Raw genomic sequence first — 16,679 nt, 5'->3', positions numbered from 1 at the left:
ACTGCAACCTCCGCCTCCTGGGTTCAGGCAATTCTCCTGCCTCAGCCTCCTGAGTAGCTGGGATTACAGGCACGCGCCACCATGCTCAGCTAATTTTTTGTATTTTTAGTAGAGACGGGGTTTCACCGTGTTGACCAGGATGGTCTTGATCTCTTGACCTCGTGATCCACCCACCTCGGCCTCCCACAGTGCTGGGATTACAGGCTTGAGCCACCGCTGGATAATACTTTTTTAAAAGAAAATTTGTTTCACAGAATGGATACTATGATTTGTAACACTTTTCAACTACAGCGGTGGCAAGGTTTACTTCTTTTACATTGCACAGAGTCTCTCAAATGTTTCAGAAATATAGTCTGTGGCAGAGACGATTCCCGTAGTCCAAATTTTATTCTCTCTTTCTTTAGTAATACAATTCCCAAGGTTCAACTTTACACATAGCTGACAAACTCAAGACTACATTGCAGGTCTCCTTTAAGGTAGGTATGGCAAGAGACAAAATCCTTGCCATACCTACCTTATGTGTGTGACGTAATGTGAACACAGTAATATCTACCATACCCTAAAAGACTGCCCTTTCCCCATTTCCACCGGGGAGAAAGTGGTAGCAGGAGCTGGAACACTCATATTTGACTAAGAGTTTGAAGCAAAGTGTTAGAGAACTGCAGAGCAACATGAGAGAAAGAAACTAGTTCCCTATCACCATTGAACTATCACTCTCATCCTGGAATGCCTGTCTAATCTTCTGTAAGAAATAAATACAAGTTTAGCCTTAAGTCCCTATATTTTTCTGTTACAGCTGCTTAAGCCATATCCTAACTCATCTAATTTGTAACTAATAAAATGCCATTATGTGGTTTGACAAATTTGACATCAATAATATTATAGATCTCAAAGTGATTACCAAGACTGTCAAATTTTCCTTTAAATATATATTTTTTACATTATTTTGTAAGAGATGGGGGTCTCACTACGTGTTCCAGGCTGATTTCAAACTCCTGGCCTCAAGTGATCCTCCCACCTCAGCCTCACAAGTAGCTGGGGTTACAGGGGCAAGTTACAGCACCTGGCTTAATGTCAAATTTTCAAGTGAAGAATATTGAGTTCTTGGATATTACAAAGCTTTCTTTCACTGTAGTCTTTGAAGCTTGGTTTCTAGGTACATGCAAATTTTAGAATGTACCTATTTCTTTACCTAACTTTGCCATTATCATTGGAGATTTTTATTTACATTGATGAACCAGATCTATGAGCTTTTAAATATCTTCACAGTTCCTATGGTTACTTGGAGAACTGTTTTATGAAACAGCAGATTCTATCTTTTAAATGTTTGTACCAACTAGAATTATTGTTCTTCACATATGCAAATCAGTGGTTTCCAAACTTTTCTATATTGTAGATACATGCAAGATAACAGTATCTTGCATCTACAGTATGGCCAGATTTCGTCAGGCTAGGCCAGGCCAGGCCCAGTTCCTCTGACAGATGAGGGAGAATCATTTCCTCAAGGATCACTAGTTGGGAAAATTTGATATATTTTATAGAATTATATATTGCTAAGGAATCTTGAGAACCAAACCAACTAACTTTAATAAGCTCTTTTAACATGTAAAAGACATAACTTTCAGATTAACTTCTGAGAGTTTACTAATAATTTTCATCCCAAATAATAGAAGTCATTTAGTTTTTTCATATGTGTTATGGTACTGTAGTGCCACAGCTCCTGCTAATACAGAATTCATGTATTCCTTGGCAAAGTATTAATAGCAGTTCCCTCTTATCCTTAGGGGATACCTTCCAAGACCCCAAGTGAATGTGTAAAACTACAGATAATACCAAACCCTATATATTTTGTTTTTTGATAACTGAGCAAGCTATTAAATGACTAGCAGGCAAGTAGTGTTTACAGCATGAATACACTGGACAAAGGGATGAGTCACATTCCAGGTGGGATAGAGCAGGATGGCATGAGAGTTTTTCATGTTACTTAAAACAGCATGAAAATTAAAACTTAGGAATTGCTTATTTCTGGAATTTCTTAGTATTTTTGAAATGTGATTGACTGTAGGTAACTAAAATCTCAGAAAGCAAAATCACAAATAAGGGAGGCCTACTGTACTCTAAGTTGAAATATGTGATCATTATGTTCCTTCTATGATCACGCTCCTGTATTTATAAGCATCAGATGCACAATACTTACATATTGACTTTATTCTCAATTAAGAATGTTACCTTTGAAAGAAAAAATTTTTTAAATGGAAGGACATCTAATCATCATTTGTGTTTTTAAAATTTATGTTAGCCCCTTTCCTTTCCCTTTCTTTTTTCCCTTCCCTTCTCCCGTTTGTGTGTCTGTATAAATTCTCATCAAAATTTATGAAGGTAGTCAATGAAGCTCATACCCGTATGATTGTAGACAACATCAGTAATACAAAGAATATTCCATTCCTTTTTTAGTTTTTCCACCAGCTGTCCAACATCATTCCAGGTATACTTTCTATTAGGTCTTGAAAAGTCAGGATTTAATTCTAACTGATTGGCAAGGGAGTAGCATGACCTAGATAGTCCAAGAGTCTGCAGTGGGGTAAAATGAATCATGTTGTAACCTGCAAAGCAAAGCAAAAAACAAACAAACAAAAAAAACCAAACCACTGTAAAAACAAACGAACCACACCAGCCTAAAATGAAGAAAATATATAAACTTTCTTAAGTAATTACAAATAGCAAGGTAAGCATGCTACTGGAAAAGAAGTCAAACACTTGGGTTTAAATCCTAACTGCCACAAGAGACTTTAAGCAAGTTTATTTAAATCTTTTAAGACATCAGTGTCCTCATATATGAGACAGAGATAATGAGATGATATTTGAAGAAATTCACACACACTGCTTAGTTATTAGAAAATATATATACTTACATGTAGAAAATTTATCTTCTAACAGTGTATCAACACGTCTTTCTACTACTTTTAATGTTCTATGGTAATTGTATTCTGTTTTGATCATGTCAGTGAACTTCTCATTCCTTTCTTCATACAATACTCAAAAGCAGAAAATTAATATTGAGGTCAGGTGCAGTGGCTTGTACCTGTAATCCCAGCACTTCGGGAGGCTAAGGCAAGAGGATTGCTTGAGCCCAGGAGTTCAAGACTAGCCTGGGCAACACAGTGAGACTTCCTCTCTACAAAAAATAGATTGGGCCACTGCACTGCAGTCTGAGTGACACGGTGAGACGCTGTCTTAAAAAATATGTATGTTTTAATTATATATATTTAATATACATATGTGTATGTGTGTGTCTGGGCATAGTGGCTTATGCCTATAATCCCAGAACTTTGGGAAGCTGAGGTGGGCGTATTACTTGAGGTCAGGAATTCAAGACCAGCCTGGGCAACATGGTGAAACCCCATCTCTACTAAAAATTCTAAAATTAGCTAGGTGTTGTGGTGCAGGTCTGTAATCCCAGCTACTAGTGAGGTGACAACACAGGAGTTGCTTGAACCCAGGAGGTGGAGGCTGCAATGGGCTGAGATTGTACCACTGCACTCCAGCTGGGTGACAGAGTGAGACCCTGTCTCAAAACAAAACAAACAAACAAACAAAAAAATTAATATTGCCCTTTGCTTAAGAGTAAAATATAACTTGTTTCATTTTGCTCTTAGTATGTATGGTAGCACATATCGTCTACACAAAAGATAGTTAATCAATATTTGTTGAATTCAAATGATATACAATAATAATAAATTTTCCTTCACTTTTCAGTAGCTTATTCTGATTTTTATGTGGTAAAGTCTTAGAAATGGTAATTATTTCATTATAGCTTTCCTTCATTTCTTAAGCTGAACCACAAAATTTGCCATTTTTATAAGTTAAAAATGGTTAAGTATCAAAAATTTCATATGCTTCTATTTGTATTACTAAATATATTAAGAAACAAAATTAAAAGTGGAGGCAAAAGGATATGGTTTGGATTTGTGTCCCTGACCAAATCTCATGTTGAATTGTAATCTGCAATGTTGAAAGAGGGGCCTTGTGAGAGGTGATTGGATCATAGCAGTGGATTTCCCCCTTGTTGTTCTCATGATAGAGAGGGAGTTTTCACAAGATCTAGTTGTTTAAAAGTGTGTAGCACCTCCCACTTTGTTTTCTTCTTCCTTCTTTGGCCATGTAAGATGTGCCTGCTTCCGCTCTGCCTTCCACCATGACTGCTGAGGCCCCCTCAGCCATGCTTCCTACACAGCCTGTGGAACTCTGAGTCAAACCTCTATTCTTTATAAATTACCCAGTCTCAGGTTGTTCTTTACAGCAATGAGAGAACGGACTAATAAACAAAACCTTTGAAATCTGTATCACAGAGGACAATTACGTTTATTTATTTATTTTTAATAAGAAAAAGAAAGCAAGCTGACATTACCTGATTCTTTTGCAACCCTAAGTCTGCTTTCCCATTCATCAAAAGGTCCCAAACACTTAGCTAAAAATGTCTGGAGAGTAACACAGTCCAAGGGTAGCATATGATTATCAGCGCCAACACGTAAAATGGGGTCCACAACTATGTAACCTCCGCCACTTTTCTCATTTCTAAGAGAGAAAACAAAACAAAAACTTTTCAGTCAGTGAGAGAAAAAACGATCCTCATACAATGTAGTCTGACTCTAACTAAAAGGTTAATTGTCCCAATTAGAATATATTTATTTCTAAGCATATAAAATCGTTTTAAAAGCTGCAATAAAACTTAATGGAAAAGCTACTTTTACCCTTTCACAACCTACATAATTACATATATAACATATAAAATATCCAATAATGTTGGTTTAATGAAAAATAAACTAAAACTTATCAGTAATAACAAGGGCACGAAAATAAACAGCAACCTATAATCAGGTTGCATGACATGACTACAGAGTTTTAAGATATTACTTAAAATACATTTACATGATACTTTGCAATGGGCCATACAATTACTTTCTAGAAATCAAAAAACAATATTCTATTTTCATCTCAAGAAAGCACTGCGATGGTTCATACAGTAACCATTGCACTGCGATGGTTCATACAGTAACATTTACAAGTTAGGTAACTTCAAATTACAGAATAAATTAACTTTTTTTCTCACATACAAAGCACCTGACTTACCCTTGAAGGAAATAATACTGAAATGAACCAGATTGTTGCAGATTAAGTTTACAGTATTTATCAGAATCATCTTCTCTTTCTGTTGGATTTTCCCAATCCAGAGAACGGAATTTTTCTCTATTAAATGTTTCTCCAGGAAATGGGTAATTTGTATACACAGTAACTGCTTTTCCCTGTAAAGTTGGGCCTAATCGGAACTGTAGTTCAAACCCTAAATAAAAAGCACATTTAAAAAAACTCATTGTAGAACTTAAATTACTACATTGAAAATAGGTGTTTTATTTAAAGTATTTAAAAATCTTGATTTTTCATTTATATTTAAAATAACTCCACAAACCTAATGCTGTTTTGGCACTATTCTGTATTCCAATGTAGCCAAATTTTGTATTTTAGCAAGTATAGTAAACATTACAGAGCTGTCTGCTCTGTAATGTCTCTTTCTCCTTTCCTGGAAACTCATTCCAATTCACATAACAACTTTGGGATGTGCAAATTCTTATATAACCTCATTTACCATGATCCCCATCCTCACCCCTGAATTAAGTACCCAGTGGTAGGCATCTGAGCAGAGACCTTCTGTAGTATTTTTCCAACTACAACTGAGAAAGCAAGTTTCTCTATAGTGTCAGAAAGTATGTGACAGTATGTAAAACTTGATACCATGGAACAATTATCTTACCATACTGTGAGAAAGCTAGTCTTCACTGACAGAAGTCAACCTCTATATATGTAGAATTCAGGATTCTAATAGAGCTCTGGAGGCATCTGAACCCGACTGATGTCTGCTCAAGTCCAGTGATGTGTTAACAAAGATTTAACAACTGACTAGGGTGGTGGGAACCCCTGACTTGGAGTGTTTGCTAACTTTCTGGTGGAAATAACCCTGACATGGACAATCTTAAATTACCAACACGACAACATTGAACGTGGAAGTGGGAAAAGACATGCACAATCAGCTCTCATGAGCCAGCATAAGCTCCTCCAACAGACTACTGCCTATATCCCTACTCTTCATGGTTTAGTTATTAAAGCTGTTCTTGTAATCCTGAGAGCCAATCCATTTCTACTTTTACCCAAGTTAGGTTATTTTTTAAAAAACACATCTTAGAATTGTGCACTGTGTTACAAGTATTTTGCTATAAGTTTTAACATTACAGTTAAAACTGTACTGCGAAAGAAAAGTTTTGGTTGGTTTAAAGCAGACTTTAAACCTTCTTTATAATTATTAGAATGTGAAAATTCTGACTATTGTCAAGTTCATTAGAAATATAATGCATAAAAATTTTAAACATCAATATAACTTTCAATTAATAATGGGCAATAATAACTGGTGAGGCAGGAAAGTTTAGGTCCACTGAGTAAAATCTTTAATGTCTAAGGAGCTTTTCTGAGAGAAAAAAAAACTAACATTTATAAATTTAATATATATTATTTATAATTTATAATGCTTGATTTATTAAACATCCGACAAAGTAATAAAAGATGATATACTAATAGGGATATTTTCTGTGAACAAAAGATTTCAGCAAAAGACATTAAGAAATGCTATACAGTGAAAACAAGAATTTCTTCTCTAAGCATCTACATGTACTTTTTCTATAATACAATTTGGCATTAATGTATTAAGAATTTATATTTTTTGATCTAGGAATTTTATATAAATTTTTTTGGAGAAAATTATCAGTGACATAAACAGAGATTATGTGTAAGGATGTTTATCACAGCCTCATTTATTGAAATTAAATAAACTGACAACAACTAAATACCTAATGATTGGCAATTATTAAATAAATTATGGTACATCTGCAAGCTGGCATATTAAAAAGCCAACATAAATTATGCTATCAAAATATATTTGGTTGGGCACAGTGGCTCATGCCTGTAATCCCAGCACTCTGGGAGGCCAAGGCAAGAGGATTGCCTGAGGTCAGAAGTTCAAGACCACCCGACCAACATGGTGAAACTCTGTCTCTACTAAAAATCCAAAATAGCTGGGTGTGGTGGTGAGCACCTGTAATCCCAGTTACTCAGGAGGCTGAGGCAGGAGAATCCCTTGAACGCAGGAGGCAAAGGTTGTAGTGAGGCCAGATAGCACCACTGCAAGCCAGCCTGGGCAACAGAGCAAGACTCCATTTCAAAAAAAAAAATTAATAACCACCTTTATTTTATTTTGTTACATTTTACACATTTATGTAGAGCTTTTAAAATGTCTTCTAGAAAAAAGTCATGGCTGAAACACAGCAGTAGGCAGGGAGGTAGAATATATATACCATAATAATAGTATAAATAGGGGGAAAAAGCAGGTTAAAAAATTGTTTAGATAGTACAATCCAAATTTTTATAAAGCAAAAAACAGAAAAAAATGCTTTTTATACATTTGCATAATTTTATAATTGGGGAAATCATTTTAAAATTAGAGCTACAATTATGAGAGATAGACTAATAAATAATTACACAAAGAATTAAAACATGAACTAAAATATTTAGTGACTGAGAAGCATAAATATCTACATCTTCACAAGAATTATTAAATTAATCATCAGGAGAAATGGTGTTATTCTGAACAAGTACAAATAGCAGAGATTAGCTGTCTGGGTATATTTGTACAACCTGTTCCCCATTAGGTTTATACAAATATTGTTTTTATAATTACACAAGGATTCAGAGAACTTGCAGTGCAAAGGTTAAAACTCATCTAAAATCTCCAAAACAGTATTTGGATCAGTGCTCTACCTTCAGGAAAAAGCCCCAGTAATTCCCCAAATAAGTCATTTGTTTATATAATATATATGCATGATGTTCTAATAGACTATGTAAATTATAAAACATAAAAATTAGCTAAATGGGTTAAGATACAAATGAAACAAATAATATTTAAATAACAAATTTTATTTAGTAGTGGGCAGAAAAAAACCTTTGGCTCTCACTAAAAATTAATATTGATAATATCTCTCAGTGAAAACAATGTAACTAAATAAATTTCATTATTTTTAAAAGTCTTGTTTTTAATATTTTGTAATAAAGTGATTCAAAGATTTCAAGTTCTATTTATTTTGGGTAAAATCATATGACAATGGAAGAAGCATTTCTAAAAATATATATTCAAAATGTTTTTGCTATAGCAAGGGTTGGCAAAGTATATCCAGCGCAATTCCCATTTCTGTAAATGAAGTATTACTGGAACACAGCCACATCCATTCACGTATGTTTGCCCATGGCTGCTTTCCTGCTACACTGGCAGAGTCGAGTGCCTGCAATAGGGAGTGCACTGCTTGAAAAGCTGCAAAGATTTGCGATCTGAACTTTTACAGGAAAATGTGTGCCAAACTCTGTTCCAGAGCAACACAATTTCCTTCAAAAAGGCACTTAACTTTCTCACTCTTGTTTACATCAAAGAGTTAAGTATTTATTTTTTCTGAAAATATTTTCTAAGTATCATACTATCTAAGGCTATTTGTTATTCCTGAAAAGGACAAATCTCAAGCACTTTCTAACTCATCTTTTAAGTGTGATCACTCCTGTGAGCTAAAAGAGCTGTTCTTGGTTTTTCTACCTCTCCTTACAAAGTAATATAGAGACTCTGTTATTTAAGATAATATAACCTATAAAGTTACTTAACCTAGCTTAGGTGAAGGTACAATTCATGGCAACATACTGCAAATAAATGAGGGAGTGATTGCAAACCCCTTCCAGAACTACAATCTCTACATTTTCTTCTGAGTATGCCTTTTTTGTTTATAACTTATCTGACATACAAACTGAGGGCATAATTCATATATTAACATAATTCAATGTTGTTAACATATAATGGACTTAAACTAAAATTGGTAGAAAAGAAAAGAAAAAGAAAGGAAAAGAAAGGAAGGGAAGGGGAAGGGAAAGGGAAGGGATGTGAAAAATGAGGGAAGGCAAAGGTAAGGGAAAAGGACGGGAAGGGAAAGGGAAGAGAAAGGAAGGGAAAAGGAAGGGAGGGGAAAGGAAAGGGAAGAGGAAGGAAAAGGGAAAGGGAATGGGAAGGAAAAGGAAAGGAAAGGGAAGGAAAAAGGAAGGGAAGGGAAAGGAAAGGGAAGAGGAAGGAAAAGGGAAGGGGAATGGGAAGGGAAAGGAAAGAGAAGGGAAGGGAAAAGGAAGGAGAAGGGAAAGGTAATGGGAAGGGAAAGGTAAGAGAAGGGAAGGGAAAAGGAAGGGAAGGGAAAGGGACGGGAAAAGGAAGGAGAAGGGAAAGGTAATGGGAAGGGAAATGTAAGAGAAGGGAAGGGAAAGGGAAGGGAAAAGGAAGGAGAAGGGAAAGGTAATGGGAAGGGAAATGTAAGAGAAGGGAAGGGAAAAGGAAGGAGAAGGGAAAGGTAATGTGAAGGGAAATAAACGGGAAGGGAAGGGGAAGGGAAGGGAAAGGGAAGGGGAAGGGAAGGGGAGGGGAAGGGAAGAGAAAGGGAAAAGGAAGGGAAATGGAAGGGAAAGGAAGGGAAAGGAAAGATGAAAGGGAAAAGGAAGGGAAAGGGACGGACACGGGAAGGGAAGGAAAGGGAAAGGAAGAGAATGAAAGGGAAAGGGAAGGGAAGGAAAGGGGGAAGGAAAGGAGGAAGGAAGGAAGTTATGTTTTCTTTCTGTAGCCGAATAGATATATCAGTGCATTCCCCAAGGGTTACATAGCCACTCTGCAGACATCTAATGCAAATCACTGAAACTAAAATTTTTATATACAGTAAATAAAACATCAGAGGACCTAGAGTAGGTCAGATTCCATAGTTAATCACTCAGTTTGCTAAAATTAGCTGAGGTCATAGCAGTACATGGTGTGGCTATCTTATTCCTCATACTAACACTAGGCTACTTTACTTGTATTAGCCATCTCTCTCTCTCTCTCTCTCTCTCTCTCTCTCTCTCTCTCTCTCTCTCTCTCTCTCTCTCTCTCTCTCTCCTTGATGGAGTTTTGCTGTTGTTGCCCAGGCTGGATAGCAATGATGCGATCTCAGCTCACCGCAACCTCTGCCTTCCGGGTTCAAGCGATTCTCTTGCCTCAGCCTCCCGAGCAGCTGGGATTACAGGCATGTGCCACCATGCCTGGTTAATTTTGTATTTTTAGTAGTGATGGGATTTCTCCATGTTGGTCAGGCTTGTTTCAAACTCCTGACCTCAGGTGATCCACCCACCTCTGCCTCCCAAAGTTCTGGGATTACAGGCGTGAGCCACTGCACCTGGCAGCCATATCTCTCTAGTAGGCAACTAGTATGATGAGTGATTAAACTATTATTGTAAATAAATATGTTCTGTGTTTTTCCCTCCACTCCATTTATGGAAACTCAAGCTTCTAATCAAAGAACCTTCATGTATAAATATTTTCTTTAAAAAATAGTAAAAATTGTAAATTTGATCAACCTATTTAAAAGATGGAAGAATTCCAGATTTAGGAAGTACTTATTTTGTTCATTGTTTTTTTTTTTTTTTTTTGAGATGGAGTCTCACTCTGTTGCCCAGGTTGGAGTATAATGGCATGATCTCGGCTCACTGCAACCTCTGCCTCCTGAGTTCAAGCAATTCTCCCACCTCTACTTCCTGTAGTTGGGTCTACAGGCGCATGTCAGCACACCTGGCTAATTTTTGTATTTTTGGTAGAGATGGGGTTTCGCCAGGCTGGTCTTGAACTCCTGATCTCAGGTGAACCACCCGCCTCAGCCTCCCAAAGTACTGAGATTACAGGAGTAAGCCACTGTGCCTGGCCTGGTTTTGTTCATTATTCTAACACTAAATGAGATAGGAAATAAAGGAAAAAACTATGATTTGTCTAGAAAAGATCATTATTTAGTCTTAAACTTGTTGAATTGGAAGAATCTATAGAAATATGAGTCTTGAAAAAGAGAAAGAATTCCATCTTGTGGAAAAGAGAGAAGGAAAGATTTATGAGGTTTTTGGTGACCAATTAAATATGAAAAACCAAAAATTGCCAGTTTTTCTTCACATTTGATTGGTTACCAAGTCCTCTAAATTTAAAAATAACTCACACTTTGCTCTGTCTTTTTTCTTTTTTTTTCTTTTTGAGGCAGAGTCTCGCTGTGTTGCCCAGGCTGGAGTACAGTGGCACAATTTCAGCTCACTGCAACCTCCACCTCCCAGATTGAAGCAATTCTCCTGCTTCAGCCTCCCGAGTAGCTGGGATTATAGGCACCTGCCATCATGCCCGGCTAGTTTTTGTATTTTCAGTAGAGACAGGGTTTCACCATGTTGGCCAGGCAGGTCTCAAACTCCTGACCTCAGGTGATCCGCTGCCTTGGCCTCCCAAAGTACTGGGATTACAGGTGTGAGCAATCATGCCCAGCCTTGTCCTTTCTTTTTCAACTCTGACTCTGTTAAACCCTTTTTTTTTTTAACCAGATGTGTTTTTTAAATAGCCTTCTCAATGCTTCTTGTCTCCAATGTCCCTTCTCTTCAACTCATTGTTCACATTTCAAATTATCTTCTTAAATAATATGATCACCCCATTACTGCAAAAAAAGGTAACATTCTCATTCATAACATTTGGATAAATTTACTGGTTTTAACCAGAGTTTTAGAGTCAGTCACATCATTCTTTTTCCGTATCTTTCACGGTTCCCTCTTCAAATAGGTTAGCTGAATGTACATTTTTTTTGCTAGTTTTAACTGGAGTTTTAGTAATCAATCAGCAATTATTTAACTGCTACCTACTGCACTAGGTTTGTAAGACTGTCCCTAGCCTCACAGGCTTTATTTTTATTTATTTATTTATTTACTTATTTAAGACGGAGTTTTGCTCTTGTTGCTCAGGCTGGAGTGCAGTGGTGTGATCTTGGCTCACTGCAACCTGTGCCTCCCAGGTTCAAGCAATTCTCCTGTCTCAGCCTCCCAAGTATTTGGGATTACAGGCATGCACCACCACACTCAGCTAATTTTTGTATTTTTAGTAGAGACGGGTTTCACCATGTTGATCATGCTGGATGGTCTTGAACTTCTGAACTTGGCCACTTCGGCCTCCTAAAGTGTTGGGATTATAAGTGTGAGCCACTACGCCTGGCCCTTTATTTTTGTGTTTTAAAGACAGGGTTTCACTCTGTCACTCAGGCTGGAGTGCAATGGTGGGGTCATAGCTTACTACAGCCTTTAACTCCTGGGCTCAAGCGATCCTTCTGTCTCACCTTCCTGAGTAGCTGGGGACCACAGGCAAGCACCATAATGCTCAGCTAATCTTGTTTCTTTTTTTTTTGTAGAGATAAAAAGTCTTATTATGTTGTCCAGGCTGACCATGAACTCCTGGCCTCAAGTGGTCCTCCAGCCTCAGACTCCCAAAGCACTAAGATTACAAGTGTCAGTCACCTGCCCTCATCAATTCTCACAGATTTTAAACCCTAGTCTGACACTGTAAGGCTAACAAGCTTTTAGACACTGCTTCATTATTCAGTACTTAATAGTTCTGTGCTCATTGTGTAATTGGAAATCAAAGAAAGCAGACAGCAAAATATTAGGGAAAAACCTCACAGAGGAGGTGGAATTCTAGCTGAAAGTTGAAACTTAGGCAACACACAGACTGACAGTAAGTGGGATTCAACATATATAAAGGAATCTGACAGGAGTAGGGGTATAAGGACAGGCATGAGAAAAATCACCGAGAAGGGAATTAACAAGAATGATTTGGGCAACTTTAAAGATGTATTACATTAATGATGGAGAATAATGAGATACAATCTTGGCTAAGGAAGGTGTAATCTTATTACAGAATGTATAAGAAGTCAGACAGATGTATTTAAATTTGATTTTATATATCCCACTTAATAAAAAGAAAACAGACTGAATAAGATTATTCTGGCATATATATTCAGGCATACAGATAGACAGGCAATCAGAGATATTTGGAAAGAAATTGCAAGCTTAAAAAGAGATTACAGGAAAAGAGAAGAAATCATCAAAGAAGAATATAAGGTTTCTCCCCTGGGAACTATAAAAATGGAGATGCCACAAAAATAAACAGGGAAGCTGAGAAATAAAGAAGGATTGCGAATGGGGAGGAGATGGTTTTGGACATGCTAGATTTAAGCATATCCAAGTTGAGCTATCCTAATGCCATTTTGTTGCATAATATCAGGTTGAAGCCAAGGTCCGGGTGGAAATACATAGTGTGAGCTATCAATGCCTTATATTTATTTAGGGCTTTGTTACTAAAAATCCACATATTATTAATTTTGAGCCTCAAAACCTAGAAAGATAGAACAGAAATCACCTCTTTCATTTCACCAATAAAGAAATTAATGCTACATAAGCGGAATATGTATAAAAACAAAACAAAAAAAGAAAGAAAGAAATTAACGATCAGAATTGGGGCCCGGACTGTTGGCTTATGCTTGTAATCCTAGTATTTTGGGAGGCCAAGGAGGGAGGGTTGCTTGAGTCCAAGAGTTCAAGACCAGCCTGGGCAACATAGTGAGACCTAGTCTCTTAAAAAAAAAAATTAGCTAGGCATGGTGGTACATGCCTGTACTCCCAGCTACTCAGAAGGCTGAGGCAGAACTGCTTGAGCTCAGAAGTCGAGGCTGCAGTGAGCTGTGATCATGCCACAGCACTCAGCTTGGGCAACAGAGTAAGACCCTGTCTCAAAAAAAAGGAGAAAAGAAGAAGAAAAAAAGAAACCAATGCTCAGAATTAATGTAACTTTCTCCAAGTCAGCTTGTTAGCAGCAGAGCCAGGAGAATTCTGGCTCTTTACCCTTGTCATTATACTCTGAAAGCTTCCAAGAAGAAGAAATCTAAAGGCCTTTCCTCTAAAAGGAGTCGTCAGCACAGAGCCAACAGTTGAGGCCATGAGACTGTGTAGTTAATTCTTTGAAAGCAGGAGGACAGAAAAATAAAGAATTCCTAGAAGATACCCATAATTAATTAAAAAGTGAAAGGAAGAGAGCCCAGTAAGAGACACCAAGTTGACAAGAATACACAACAGGGCAGGGGGAAAAAAAAAACCAGGAAAGTGCAGAGTCAGGAAAGCCAAAAATGGAGTCGGCACTCAGTGATTTAAAATGCCAAAGTTGGAAAAAGATGAGGATTTGGTATGAAGATAACACATTTCATGTATGAAATTATTTTCAAAAATTCAATTTTTAAAACATTAGGGAAATTAAAACATTCCTTCAAAATGTTTATGTCCATCAACATCCATTTGGTATATTGATAAGGGGGATTGCATTTTTCATATATTATACTTCCTCAATGTTGAAAAATTACAAAGGCTAAGAAAATAAAGCATCTATTAACTAGTCTTGTAGGAAAATAATTTGATCTTTTAAATACAGTTCAGCTATATTTCAACATAACCTGATGAATTATTGCACTTTTTATTTGATAAGAAAATATTTTCAGCTTTTACCTTATCCACATTTGAGAGGTTTTTGATATACATAAACAATAGTTTACTATACTTTTTGCTGTAATCTATTTTATCAATTCAAAGGTTCAACAGAGGAAAAGAGATAGAGCTATATAAAGGCAAAACTACAGACATACCCAAAGCGAAATTACATAGGAAGTAATTTACCAAGTTTTAATAGTAAATGCTATTAGAAATAATATGGTCAATCTTCTGATCATATATTTAACTTCAATCTTTAGTGGGAATTAGTATGCAGAGAAAAGTGAACTATTTTATCCTTATCCTAACATGAGGGATATAAAACATTTTTAATTCAAATCAACATTTATTAATGATATATAGACAACACAGGGCCATCTTTGCACAAATCAAGTTTTAGAAAAATCCCTGTAAATAATATTTATCTTAAAGCTTTAAAAAATTTGACAGGACTGCCAATGAATTAAAAGTTTAAAAGACACAAATGAGCCAAACAACTTTATACTGACCTTGTTCAAGTCTGAAGAGGGTCTTTTCCAGTTTCTCCATTTCGTTCAGAAGTAAAATTCGAATCTGTTTACTGTGCCCCATTTTGGCTTCCAGAGGATTTGAAACCTTTCAGAAGAATTAAAAGAACTCCACAGTCCAATGAGTTATCCCTATGAAACAAAAAGGAATTAAGACATCGAAAATAACTATTGCCTTAAACTCTCCAGAGCTGACAGTGGCACTTACATGTTCGAAGTGTGTTTTATCCCTAGCAGAGCAATGAAAGAGAATTAATCTTATAACAAATAAGATTCGAGAAGGCAAGTTAATAGTTGTTTCCTGCCTTTCAGCACAACGAATAAGACCGAAATAAAAATGCTGTATTATAGATTCTTACAATTAAAAAATTTAAAACCTAGAGCATTCTCAGAGAAAAGCAATACATTCACGAAAGCCTGAAGTCAGGGGGACATTCCCAGCCCCAAGCCACAGGGCTCTGTAGACTGAATGGCACTTCAGCTTACAAGAGATTAGTCTGCTCAAAGATAACAGGTGGGCGATCTCCCCATTCCCAAATTCGGGTCGCCAGCCACCAATGGGGAGATGAGAACAGAGGGAAGCAGTTGTTGCCCCTGGAATAGCTGCCGTAGAAGAAGATGTACAGAGCGAGCTATAGATAGAAAGAATGCGTTTCCCCGCGAGGCCAGCGGCATTCCTAGCACTTACGCCGAGCAAGTTATACGTGCGGCTTCTGGGGCACTGCGGGACTCGCCACTCCAGTGCTGGGGTCGGGGGAGGGGACCGGGAGAAGAAGGGGAAAGGCTGGCTACCCAGCGGCGAACAGAAGCCGCAGCCCAAGGAGGGCCGGGCGCAGTGAAGGGCAAAGGGAGGGGCGGCGGCGGCCGGGGCAGGGCCGAGGCGGCTGCGCGAGGAACAGGCAGCGTCTTGGCGACTCAGCCTCGCGCAGGTTCCAGGGCACCCCCAGGACCCCACCAGGCCTTGCGCACACTTGCCCCAGGTGGGAGCAGAGCGTCCGCTGGCCCACTTCCGGGAGACTCGCCCCGCTCGCCCCGACCGCTGGTCTCGCGAGAGAGTGGGCACCGCACCGTCTCAGTCGGCTCCGGGCCCGGGGAACTGGACGAGGCTGAGGCCGAGGCCGGGAGCCGCGATTTCTCCTCGCCACCAGGAAGGCGTAGCGGCCGAGGCGCGTTCTGCCTCGAACAGCTTGCGAACTCACTGTTGCTCATTAAAATCCTGCGGTACCAGGCTGCGAGCTGGGTTGAGCTGCACAGTAGGATCTTTTGGTGGGAAGGGCTGAATGGTGAGGGGCGAATGACCCAGGTTCCAGTGCCTTTTGTACCACCACATGTTTTGTTTCTTCGTTATAATATTTTTTACTTGGCCTAAGTTCTCAGAGCCCTGACTTCTAAGTGTATAAAATAAGACAGCTGGCTACACCATTGACATTCCATCCAACACGTGTCCATCATTTCTAGTGCTAACAGACAGGACACATGTTCCTGATACAGACACAGTAGGTAAGGTGTGGCCAGTCTGCAAACCACTGAGAGTGCAAACACTACTGATACTTAACGGTGTTCGGGTGTACCCAATGTACACTAAATAGACCTGGAGATCGTCTGAGATTAAGCTGCACTATGTTAGGCGAGTAACTCAGGACTTTTTGCAGATGCTTAAGGAGATTTAATGCC

General features: G+C 38.1%; 1 protein-coding gene across 8 annotated transcripts in view; it reads right to left on the bottom strand.

Annotated features, from left to right (window-relative positions):
* Positions 1 to 16,019, bottom strand: part of AGL (amylo-alpha-1, 6-glucosidase, 4-alpha-glucanotransferase) — a 70,143-nt gene extending 54,124 nt beyond the window's left edge. For 3 of the 8 annotated variants that reach the window (XM_037745398.1, XM_037745401.1, XM_017547597.2), the window contains exons 1-5: positions 15,214 to 15,306; positions 14,988 to 15,137; positions 5,131 to 5,341; positions 4,409 to 4,575; positions 2,400 to 2,603 (exon numbers count right to left, since the gene is read on the bottom strand). In XM_037745398.1, the coding sequence (XP_037601326.1) occupies positions 2,400 to 2,603; positions 4,409 to 4,575; positions 5,131 to 5,341; positions 14,988 to 15,069 (664 nt within the window). In that variant the 5' untranslated portion in view covers positions 15,070 to 15,137; positions 15,214 to 15,306. Of the gene's footprint in view, positions 1 to 2,399; positions 2,604 to 4,408; positions 4,576 to 5,130; positions 5,342 to 14,987; positions 15,138 to 15,213; positions 15,619 to 15,693 lie in introns of those variants that run through there. The other 5 variants (XM_017547596.1, XM_017547594.2, XM_017547595.1 and 2 more) reach the window with 4 other exon arrangements.
* Positions 16,020 to 16,679: the final 660 nt, after the last annotated feature.

The sequence above is a fragment of the Cebus imitator genome, unplaced genomic scaffold (assembly GCF_001604975.1).
Source record: "Cebus imitator isolate Cc_AM_T3 unplaced genomic scaffold, Cebus_imitator-1.0 Scaffold199, whole genome shotgun sequence".
In the NCBI taxonomy this organism is placed as follows: Eukaryota; Metazoa; Chordata; class Mammalia; order Primates; family Cebidae; genus Cebus; species Cebus imitator.
Note: the sequence above shows the minus strand (reverse complement) of the source record. Positions and strands in the feature narration are given on the sequence as shown.